Here is a 12,017-nt window from a genome sequence, read left to right as displayed (position 1 = left end):
CAGGCTGAGTCTCAGAGAAGGAAAGGTTGGTGGTCCTTGCAGAGTGTGGGTGCTGTCTTGTGTAAGGCTTCATGTGTGGAGAATGCACAACATAACAGGGCTCCGGCACTAAACTACATTTTAGAGAAACCCCTGAACTCTCATGTGTGGACGCAGCAGTTATCTTGAAATAGTAGGTGTAACGTCTCTTATGTTTCACTGCACCTTTGCTAGGCAATCAAGATTAAAGGTTGCTACAACCCAGACCTTGCTAAAAAAGACTTTGGATTTCTCCAAAGAAAAGTTATTTTCTTTGCAGTTTGTTTGAGGACATTTGGGAGTGCAGGGAAGTATTTCGAAAGTCGAGTCATGTTGTGTAAACAAACAACTATTTTGAACAAACATGAACAGTTCTAAAGACGGTAAAGATTGCTGCATTACAGGTAAATACAATGTTACACATGATATGTATACATGATTATTTGTAAATCGGAGTTTCAGTAAGGAATATAGGAATTGCTAACCTAGAAAGCGTGTTAATTAATTTTTGCAGAAGCACCACACAGTAACAGTTTAACATTAGAGTTGGTTCCACAGAGATACAGCTAAGGAACATCCATTACTGCAGGACTTTCATCACAGGTCACCAAGATATCCCTGACTGCTTTTAGATACTCACTTCATCCTGCAGACATTGGTGCACAGCAGAAGTATGAGACAAAGTCTGGTAAGTGTTTTCTCATTCCCATTCCCTTTTCCCTGTACTACTACTACCGGCACACACATTCTTCTTGTATTTTATCACTGGCCGAGGCGCAGAGAAAAGGAAGAATGAATCACTCCCACTAGAGCAATGCTACAAAGTTAGTACTTTCTGACCGCCTCTCTCACGTTATAATCCAACCTACGCCAAGGATTCTGATGCTACTCTGCCTCAGCCATTATATAATATGTTGGAACTCCTAGCAGGAAATCAGTTCAGTGAAGTCTGAAAATAAGGGTCTACATTCAGAATTAATGTGAGTGAAATGAGAGCTTGATATTATGTTTGAACCAGAAAAAAAAGATGCTGCTCAAATGCCTTTGCATACAGATTCAACAAAAGGTTAGGTTCAGGAGCTTCAGGTAACTCTCAGGTAACTATATGGACATTAAGGGCCTGATTTAGATCCTGGCAGAGGTAATACTCCATCACAAACATGATGGATATCCCGTTCATCATATTGTGATTTCAGAGTTGATTATAAGCATGTAAGTGCTAAGACTTACCAAAGATATGTAACAGGAAGTGCAGTAAGGAAAATGCTACTTACTCTGTATGCATCTGTTTGCAGCGTGTAGTGTTGTAGATTCACATGCTTAGCATGTACCTGCCTTCTAATGTTGGGCTTGGATGTTTGCAAACTGTTTTTGTTTAAAGCTGTCTCTTGATGAGACTCCTCTTGTTGTCCACTGCACGTGGCACAGACTCCATGTTAGATTTTTTTGCCTGCACAGCAGGTGAGAGTATATATGAAGGGAAAACGTCAGTAAGGCACTTTGCACAATGGGTTGTGAATTGCAGGGAGCAAAATATGTGCAAAAGACACAGGGCTCTGGGAGAGGGGTTGGCACATATGAATCTACAATACAACATGCTACAAACAGATGCTTACAGGGTAGCATTTTTTGTTCACAGCATGTGTGGCTGTAGATACATGTGCTTAGCATAGAAGGTAAAGCAGTGCCCTCCAGAGTAGGTGGCTAAATTGTGCATGATTCAGATATCTAAATCAAGGTCCTTAACACTACGTGGCCCACCATGACATTTTGATAGGCTAAGATGTCCACACAGTAGTGCTTGGTAAAGGTGTGTGGCTGCCTTACAAATAGCCGCTAGTGGGATGTTTCCTACAAAGGCCATGGTAGCTCCTTTCTTGCGGATGGAGTGCACCCTGCATGAAGCAGGTAAAATCCTCCTTGCTTCATGATGGCTGTCTGAATACATTTAACAAGTCACATAGCTATGCCTACCTTGGAGATGGGATGTTCTCTATATGGCTTTGCAAAGCAGACAGAGCTGGTCCAGTTTACAGAATGGCCTGGTCCCTTCAATATAGTACATAAGAGCTATTCTGACTTCTAGCATGTGAAGTGCTCTCTCCGCAATCAAATCTGGTCACCATGAGAAGACAGAGAGAACAATGGTTTGATGAAGGTGGAATACCAGCTTGGGGAGGAACCTAGGATTGATTTCAAGAACAACCTCGATGACATGCTCTTGCAGGATGAGCTAATGTGTCTAACCAAAGTAATTTCACAAGGAATGCCACTTTCCGGCAGAGGAACTGAAGGAAGTATTAAAACATTTGTTTAAATGGTGGCCCAATGTGCCTGATGAGGACTACACTGAGATTCAACATGGAAGCAGGAGGCACTAGGCAGATCACCCTCGTGAGACTCCCTATGAAGGTCTTAATAAAAGGAATTCTGAAGAGGGACAAGTGTTCCGTGTTCTGCATGAATGCTGAGACAGCAGGTAAGTATATGCAAATAGAGGTACAGGCAAGGTCTGAACAGTAGGTTTTAGCTGGTCCAGGTTTTTGAGAATGCTGTGGTGGATGAACATTATTTGAGTAGCAAGACCACATTGTAGGCCGACCTTTCTTTAAGATGGACATAATTTACTGCGGAAGGTTGAGGTACCTGAATTTTAGGACCACAGGTGCCAATCGCAATGAAACTTTGCTTCTGGATGAGAAGGTCCAGCTTGAGCGGGAGCCTCTCATGAGGGCTGATGAACGTCTCCAGGAGGGTGGAGTACCAGGGCTGTTGACCAGGTTGGCTTTACCAACATCAAGTCTAGGGAAAATACGTCTGACCATTTCATCCATAGCGCATCACCCACAGACTGTAGCAGTGGGCACCTGCTGGCGAAGCTTGGGCATTTTGCATTTTCTGGGGTTGCAAACATGTCTATCTGTGGGCTATCCCAAAGTTAGAAGTATTTGTGAAGGATGTGGGAGGGGAGTCACCACTAGTGTCCTTGCTGGTGCGTCCTGCTCATCAAGTCCACAAAGTTGGTGTTCACCCCCTGGAGATACTCCACTGTGAGGTGAATGTTGTGGTTGAGTGTCCAATGCCAAATCTCCTGGGCTAAGTGAGAAAGCTGAACAGAGGTGAATGTGCACCACCCTGCTTCTGGAGGAAGCACATGGCAGTCATATCTGTCTTGATGAAGATCACTTTGCCCTGAATGACTAGCAAGAAATCCTTCAGAAATCAATGAATGGCTAGCATTCCCACTAGTTGATGTGGTAAGCTCACTGTTGAGAGGGCCACTTTCCCTAGGCAGGCATGTTATTGAGGTGCAGACCCAAGCCTGTGAGAGAGGCATGTGTGGTAATGTTCACTTGTATTTGTTCAACCGCTGCAGAGTTATGCGCTTTGGCCAGTACAACTAGATCTTCCCAGTGACCATCCGCTTGAGACAGCTGATCCACAAGGCACTCTTGGAAGGGGTAAATGTGAAGCCCTGTGTGAGGAGCAGTGGCGATTCAGGAGGCCATCATCCATAGAAGGAACATGGCAGTCCGCAATGTGAGCTGGTGATTGGGCTGAAAAAGAAGATGCAAATGCTGTGACTCTCTGCCGATTGGGGTAAGCTTTTTCCTGTGACTGTATCCAACACAGACTGTAGGAAGGGTTGGATTTGAAGAGGTTGCAGGAGGGGCTTAGTAACATTTATGGTAAAGACCAGACTGCGGAGCAGGGACACTGTTGTTTGAGTGTGTGCTAGACAGTGTAGGTTGCTATTGGCCATGATCAGAAAAGCATCCAAAAAAGTGCAAGGCATGAATAGTCACCACCACTAGGTGCTTCACAATTACCCCTGAAGCCACAGTGACCTCAAAAGGAAGATACTTTGAACTGGTAGTGTCATCTACTTATCACAAAGTTACCATCAATGAGCAGAATGGATGGGGATGTGGAAATAGGTGTCCTTGAGAATGAGCACCATCATGAAATAGCCCTGATGAGGAAGGGGGAAGACATCCTGCAGAGTTGTCATTTGAAAATGTTCTAGTTAGATGTAGCAGCTTAGGGAATTCAGGGACGTCCTTCTTGGGGATGAGAAAGTAGAGTAGACACCACTCCCTTGGTGTTTGGGTTGGGGTATCCTCTCTATTGAATTCTTTTATAGGAAGTCTTGCACTTATTCCTGAAAGAAGGAAATGTGTTCTTGGCTAGGTGCGTGTACAGAGTGGGATGTTGGGAGGGGCTGTGAATAGTTTGAAGCAATAACCATTCTGGGCTACAGTTAGGACCCATTTGTCAGATGTGAATTTCCTTACAGTGCATACCTACCCCCTGCATATGGCATGATTGGGGAATGGATGGGATCGAGGCAGGGCAAGGGAATGGAGGAGGCCACTTTGCCCCTTATTACCTCTGTAGGAGCCTCTAAAGTACCCTCACCCGGCCTGCTGGTAGTAAGCCTACTGCTGCCTCTGGTACAAGTGGGATTGCGCAGGCAAGGTGGTCTTTGCTCCCTATCTGGGCTGTTTTTTGGGTTAGACCCCAGAGATAGATACAGAGCCAGACATAATATCCCAGTATAGCGCTGGTACTGCTGCCCCTGTGTTTCTTTTACTACTCTCCTTGTCTGGAGGAGGAGCATCACCAGTGGCCTAGGCACAGGTGTGCTTGTGAGTGGTGTGCACCACCAGGGAGTCGGTGGAGCCTGTCCCTTAATACATGTTGGGATGCTATGAGAGTGTTTGAATTTATTTTCAATCCCTAGCCTTGACAGGCTCCCTCAAACTGTTAAGAGAAGATGCCCATCATTGGAAGGAACTGGACAGCACACTCACATTTGGAAAGCGTCTCCAGAAGAAAGTCATTCTCATCCTGGGTGACATGCATGTCAGTACAGTGAAAGGCTGCAGCCCTCTGAATGACGACATGATAGGCTGTTGTCTCATCAGGGAGTGAGGCCAGGACTAGGTAATGTACACGACTGGAGTCACCTGGGGATCCATGCTGTTTTTATCCCAGGTATTAACATTGGGGACTAGCACGGACGTCTGGCCACAAGGGTCAAACTGGCCATAGGAGCTACATGGCTCTGAACAGAAAGGAGGGACCCCTATGGTGGAGGCAGTGAGGAAAGTGGGCCTGGGTGCAGTGGTGGCAGAGTTGGAGGTGGGCTTTGTGAAAGAGGACTGATGACTCTGTCTTTGTGTTTCTTCCGTGCCGGTTTACACTGGCCCTAAAGAATTAAAGCTGTTAAGTGAGTGTTGTAACAAAGAAGCTTTGCTCCAGATATCCTGAAAGCAACATAGGTTTGGAAGGTGGTGTCCTTGGAAACATTACGTGACACTGGTCAGCACTGCACACTGCATCACCCTTGAGGGAATGGCATTCGCCCTCAAGGTACATTTCCATAAACAATTTTTTATTCAGCACCAGAGTATTTCATTTGAAGAATTTATTTTCAACTATGAAAGTAGAAGACACAGCTCACTTCCTACACCAATAGAAATAGACTGAAATCACTCGATCAGTTGCAAACATCTTACCTTTTTCTTTACTAATGCTTCCCTCTCTTTATCTCTTCGTTTCCACTCATCAGCAAGTGCCTGCATGTGAGCAAGCTCTTTCTTTTTTAGCTGTCAAATGGAATAAAAAATACACAATGCTTTAATTAAGCAACAAGTTGGCATATGGGAAATACGTTTTGAAAAGAGCAGGAGACTGAACAATAAACCTAAATAAATATGATTTTCTATTTTGAATGTAGATGGACCTGAATCAAATTGCTTATACACCAAAAAATGTATAAATGTAAAAACCAAAATGTAAATATTGTCAATATGGTAATTTTGTTACAGTTGATATCTCTTACCAAGATAGAGAAAGAATTTCTGAATGCCAGGATTTAAAGAATGTTATGCTTGGAACAGAAAAGGGAAAGTGACAACACCATGGAAGGAGTGTTGTCTGTGAAGGAAACGTTACTTTTATGCAATCCTAGCCCTCTTCAAGGGAGCTCCTAATCATAGTCAAACACTGAAAGGAGCACAATAAAATATATACTGTATACACATACACAAATATATATATATATATATGTAGTTACATAAATATGCACACATGCACAACACATTTCTGTACAAAGGAGCACTACAATAATAAAAATAATTAGGGTCCCAGACTGTAAAACAGCTCAAGTGACCAAAGAGACTGTCTAGTTTCTTTCAATGTTGTGTGGAACCTCTATGTTGACTTCTTCCATTGAGTATCTGTCGATAGTAAACATGTGGAAAGGTACCCATCTCAGACGTCATGCTGCTAAACGTCAAGTAAGAACACTTCTACTTTTGCCTCCACCTGGACCTGGACCTATCAATATGTGTTCTTGGAGTTCAAAGAGGTGGGATCTGGTACAAAGGGAGACCTCCTCAGCCCAAAGATGTTCCAGCAGCTGCTTCTTAAAGCCTTTCCCGCAGGCAGTGCAGCTTGAACTTCTACCCGTCCTTCAGGGTTCTCCTTGGGAACTTCTGACAGTGACTGCATTCTTCAGGAGGATGGTCTTCTGGTAGATGTACAATACAAATTCTATGAGGGTCTTACTGGGTCATCTTTTTCCTAATTTACAAACAGGGGGACAAGCTGACAGGAAAAGGATATTTCCTTTCAGGAAAAAAAAGTGTAAGCACACTAATAGTCTTAAAAGACTTTGAGCAAATAAAAAAAGATCAGGTTTGGAAATATTTCCAATGAGAAATAAAGCCACAAGGCACAGCTCAATGCCAAGGATCTTTTTACCAGGAGCCGGAAAAAAGAACTGACCTAACTGCCTGAGGGGTATTATGGGATATATAGCCTGTCTGCTAACACTGCCCTTCACTCCTTTTCCTATTAAAAATGGTGAAAGATTTTCCCTAGGCACTTTTATTTACACAGTGACTATTGTATTAGACTTGATACATTAAAAAATATATAATTAAAAGAAATCTGGTCATTTTTAGCCTTTTTATAGGCTGTAGATACAATTTCCATTATAGTGGTGTTCCTTTCTACATAAATGTATTTTGTAGGAGTACATTTGTACATATATTTTTGGTAAAGTACTCCAGCATTGCCGTGCATGGACAGGACTATACAGTGTATATGACTTAGATTAGTATTTGTCTGAAAGAGACTGAAAGGTTCATAACCCTGTGATGGCTAACTGAAACCACAATGGATGGAAAGTATGTTTACATTAACTTCAGCCACTAGTGATCAGTCAGGGTCACATTCTGACCATTTTGTCCCAATGTGCGTGGGCAACAAGAATTTGAAAATACTTAGGAACTTTGGGCTGCCATGTCATAACCATCTAAGGTAGTGAGCCTGTGGCACGATGGGCCAACTCTCCCAGCTGAAACAGTTGTGATTAATACCAATTGGTTACAAAGTCAGACACAGTGTCAAACTTATTTAGAAAGCTAAGCCTTCATCGAACAGCACTATCTATATTCCTCAAATATGCCAACGTATCATCTGCATACATTTAGACCATGTGGGCTGTGCCTCCATAACCCAGTCAGTCAGTTCTTTCCTCATGAAAGGCAAAGAGTAATGGCGCGAGCAGGCAACACTGTCTTTTGCCACACTCCGGTCCCAAATGTGAAATGTCACTGCCTGGTCTTAAATCGGACCTTTGAGCAATAGTAATTTAATCCAGCGCATGATGTAAAAGAAAAAGCTGAGAGCACCCAAGGGATAGCATTTGATTGAATCAGGTTTAGCAACAGTTTTTGTTACAAGTATGAATCGGAAAGGATATAATAATAATAGTATGTCAAACTCTGCTGCCAATTTACTTATCATGTGGATGGAACAGTAGAATGAATTTATGAAAACCAAATGGCATATGTAATGGATAAATATTAGCAAATGCTCTTTATCTTCTTGAAATATCAGCAGTTGACACGTGTTTCCTCCTTATTAATTTACTTTACCAGGGCTTAAATTGAAATATTAGGGCTGTGTGGCAAACATGCATATTGAGAATGTTTTATCCTGAATGATAGTGAAGGACAGTGTTCCCAGCTATATCAGTCCTGTTACTTAAAATCTTGCCTTCAAGACGTTTCTGAATTGTTCTTGTCACTTGCACTAAACTTGCGACATTGTTTAAATTGAAATTGCTTCTTTTTAAGGAAAATTAAGTTGGTCAATAAAGCATTCAGATAAGCCAAATATATTTTTCATTTTTAAATTTTGCTTTTCTGAAGAAAAGTGGACATCTTAAGTATCTGGATCTTCTACTTGGGTGGGAATATTCACTGCTTTTGACTATCATTGCCGAACAGCGATGTACAAACGGATATTTAAGGTAGAGATGGGTAAAATCGCCTTTGGTATCCACAGCTTAAAAGTTCTAAGTCACCATTGGTACAAAGAAATACACACTTTTTTACACAAATAATAACTAAACCTGGTTCTCGAACAGGTCCTCTTGTGCCTCCTTCCACATTTCGAGCTCCAGTGCTGCTTTGTACTCAAGAGTTTCTCGTGGTTCTGGCTTGGTGTCTGGAATAAGACTTGGAGGAGGAGGAGATAAAACCTTCTGCTGGGCAGGCTTTACACTCTGAAATGCACATAAAAGATATTATTACTGTTGCATAGGAAAGAAAAGACCATACAGAGATCTCAATACGAGTGGCCTGCTAAATAGGCTGGATTGTCCCCACCTTTGAGATTTACAGATACCGCGGGGAACGGTAACACTGAAGGTGAGAAAAATCCTGACCATTACAAGTTGGACCCTAAAGAATAACCAAGCAAACCTGTAATTTTGAGTGAGATTCCCCCAGTAATTCATCTTTTCCCACAAAATTTCACATGAAGATGTTGGCTGTTTTAAGCAGCTGAAATCTTCGGGTGAAAGTAAAAGGATCCAATGTTTTCCTGCAGATGTCATAATTCCGATGGGGCCAGTAACTGCTGTTACCAGCCTCAACTGAATGAAGTGTCCACTCGTAATGAGAGCCACTGTTTTTTCAACATCACTAAGGGCCTGATCTGGCGTTTGGCAGAGGGGGTTACTCTACCACAAATGAGACAGTTATCCCATTCACCAAATTATGATTATAGCCTATGGAGATCGTAAAATGGAAGACGGGAAACGGTCATGTTTGTGACATAGTAACCCATTGGCCAAACTCTAAATCAGGGCCTAAACCTCTTGTTATTTACCTGAGAGGATTCGGACACCACGACTTCTTGTATTTTAACAAGACCATAATCTTCCAGACTTGTAGTGTAAGAAATATCAGCTATCTTATTATTTGCCCTGAAAAATAGAACAAAAGTTAGTCCTTGCCAGCATGATGCATGTAAAATGGCAGATACGGTCTTCATTTATAAAATATTGTGTGAAAACAGAGCTATCCTGATTGGAATACAGAGTAAATCACCATTTGCTTAAGCCTTTAGCCATATGTCAGCACATCATATGCTGTCAAAAAGCAGTTTTACAAGTGCTTTGTCATTGGGTTTTTTTAACTAAAATTTAGGCAAGTAGTCAAAACCATAAGCAACAAAACAACAACACTTTTAATCATAAAACATGAGGTTCATCAGGGCATGGCATATTCAAGATCAAAGATTTTGAGGAGCTCACCATGAGCTCATGGCAATCAGCCATGTAGCTCAAACAAAGTAGATGATGAAGTGCATCAGCACATTCCCTAACATGTGCCCTTGCTTCCATAATGCAAGAGCTGCAGCCAAGTTAAAGGCAAAGGGCTATAAGGGATGTGGGGAATTTTCTATTATGCTATGTCACTATCCTACCATTGCTAGAGCTTAGAAATCATTAGACTTCATTCACACCATATCCGTACTGTGCAATGGTCTCGATGCTTTAACAAAGGATTGACCAATACTTTTCAAACAATGGCCTCTATTTCACCAAGCTTAACGTGTGTACATTGGCTATGTAGTGTGTGTTAGACTTACAGGCAGCAAATACAATTTCAAATCTTTATTCTGTTGAAAGACTTCATGAAGATCAATGACTGGGAAGAAATTCCACAAGCAGATTTGGGATGAACCAGCGATGTAGGTAGTTTTCATTAACAACAATATTGTGTAAAACCTACACTTGTATGGAGCTCCAATGAACTACAGACCATTACAAATTCCATGTGTTTTAGGGCTGTAAAGTATCCATCGATTAAGCGGTTACCCAAGAAGTAGAGTCTTACATTAATATATTGTAGATAACATTAAAATCGGTAAATTAACGGACACTGCAGCATCACAAAACGCCACAATACCAAAAAATATGCAACTCTTGTGCTTCAAAACGAAGCAGAAAAACATAATTATGAAGTTATAAACAGAGTCCCAGCAGGACCGTGCTGAAAGTTCATTTGCTTGCAGCGTGGTGGACGAAAAATAGAAGTAGTTTCCTCTGGGGAGGAATTGGGGGCCACCAAAGAGGAATTGGGGGAAAAGGAAAGGGTTTTCCTTTTGCCCGATTTATCTCAGGAGTCCATTCCTGCTGCACAATTGTACATGGGGCCACAATCATGCAGCAGGAATGCCCACTAGACACCCGGGATTTGTTTTTGTTGGTAATTTTTGTTTTTGGAGAGCGGACCCTTGGGCAAGGGTCGTTCCCCCTTTTGGGGGATAGTATACTAGCTGTTTCTCTCCCCCTTGGGGGGCAGATTGGCCATATGTTTTAGGCCCATTTGCTCCCAAGGGGTGCAGGAGCCACAAGACACCAGGATATATATATTTTTTTTTTCAGATCTTAATGTTTGCGGAGCTGCAAGGGTTGCTGATCTTTTCGGGAACACACTATGGCCATTTCTGCTCCCCTTGTGGGCAGATTGGCCATATGTTTTAGGGCCATCGGCACCCAAGGGGGCAGAAGCCACTATACACACTGAGGATTCTTTTTGTTTTTTTTGGCAGATCATGTTGTTTGGGGAGCACCCCTAGGGCAAGGGTCGCTCCCCTTTTGGGCGTGGGGGTCAATATTTTGGCCGTTTCTGCTCTGCCCCCCCCATTCCCCCTCCCGGAGGCAGATCAGCCATATGTTTTAGGCACATCAGCCCCGATGGGGGACAGAAGCCACTAGACACCAGGGAATTTTATTGAATGCCATCATTTGCATTTGTGATCATAATGTTTTATTTCTTCTTTTTGTTCTAGTGCAAAACTTTTCTTTTTCTTTGCTGTTACTCTTGCTTCCAGTTTCGACACTGGCAGATCTGCAGTTTGTGTAGTTGCATGTTTTTGGTAAGAAAATCTTTTTGTATTGTTTACTTCTAATGTGTACAGGGAGTGCAGAATTATTAGGCAAGTTGTATTTTTGAGGATTCATTTTATTATTGAACAACAACCATGTTCTCAATGAACCCAAAAAACTCATTAATATCAAAGCTGAATATTTTTGGAAGTAGTTTTTAGTTTGTTTTTAGTTTTAGCTATGTTAGGGGGATATCTGTGTGTGCAGGTGACTATTACTGTGCATAATTATTAGGCAACTTAACAAAAAAAATATATATGCCCATTTCAATTATTTATTATTACCAGTGAAACCAATATAACATCTCAACATTCACAAATATACATTTCTGACATTCAAAAACAAATCAAAAACAAATCAGTGACCAATATAGCCACCTTTCTTTGCAAGGACACTCAAAAGCCTGCCATCCATTGATTCTGTCAGTGTTTTGATCTGTTCACCATCAACATTGCGTGCAGCAGCAACCACCGCCTCCCAGACACTGTTCAGAGAGGTGTACTGTTTTCCCTCCTTGTAAATCTCACATTTGATGATGGACCACAGGTTCTCAATGGGGTTCAGATCAGGTGAACAAGGAGGCCATGTCATTAGATTTCCTTCTTTTATACCCTTTCTTGCCAGCCACGCTGTGGAGTACTTGGACGCGTGTGATGGAGCATTGTCCTGCATGAAAACCATGTTTTTCTTGAAGGATGCAGACTTCTTCCTGTACCACTGCTTGAAGAAGGTGTCTTCC

At 42.1% G+C, this 12,017-nt stretch overlaps 1 protein-coding gene across 1 annotated transcript in view; it reads right to left on the bottom strand.

The window, feature by feature from the left end:
* The window catches only part of CEP120 (centrosomal protein 120), a 213,701-nt gene that overhangs the window by 87,462 nt on the left and 114,222 nt on the right, over positions 1 to 12,017 (bottom strand). Inside the window, exons 12-14 of the mRNA XM_069226908.1 lie at positions 9,211 to 9,307; positions 8,450 to 8,602; positions 5,541 to 5,630 (exon numbers count right to left, since the gene is read on the bottom strand). Of these exons, the coding sequence (XP_069083009.1) occupies positions 5,541 to 5,630; positions 8,450 to 8,602; positions 9,211 to 9,307 (340 nt within the window). The remainder of the gene's footprint in view (positions 1 to 5,540; positions 5,631 to 8,449; positions 8,603 to 9,210; positions 9,308 to 12,017) is intronic.

The sequence above is a fragment of the Pleurodeles waltl genome, chromosome 1_1 (genome assembly GCF_031143425.1).
Source record: "Pleurodeles waltl isolate 20211129_DDA chromosome 1_1, aPleWal1.hap1.20221129, whole genome shotgun sequence".
In the NCBI taxonomy this organism is placed as follows: Eukaryota; Metazoa; Chordata; class Amphibia; order Caudata; family Salamandridae; genus Pleurodeles; species Pleurodeles waltl.
Note: the sequence above shows the minus strand (reverse complement) of the source record. Positions and strands in the feature narration are given on the sequence as shown.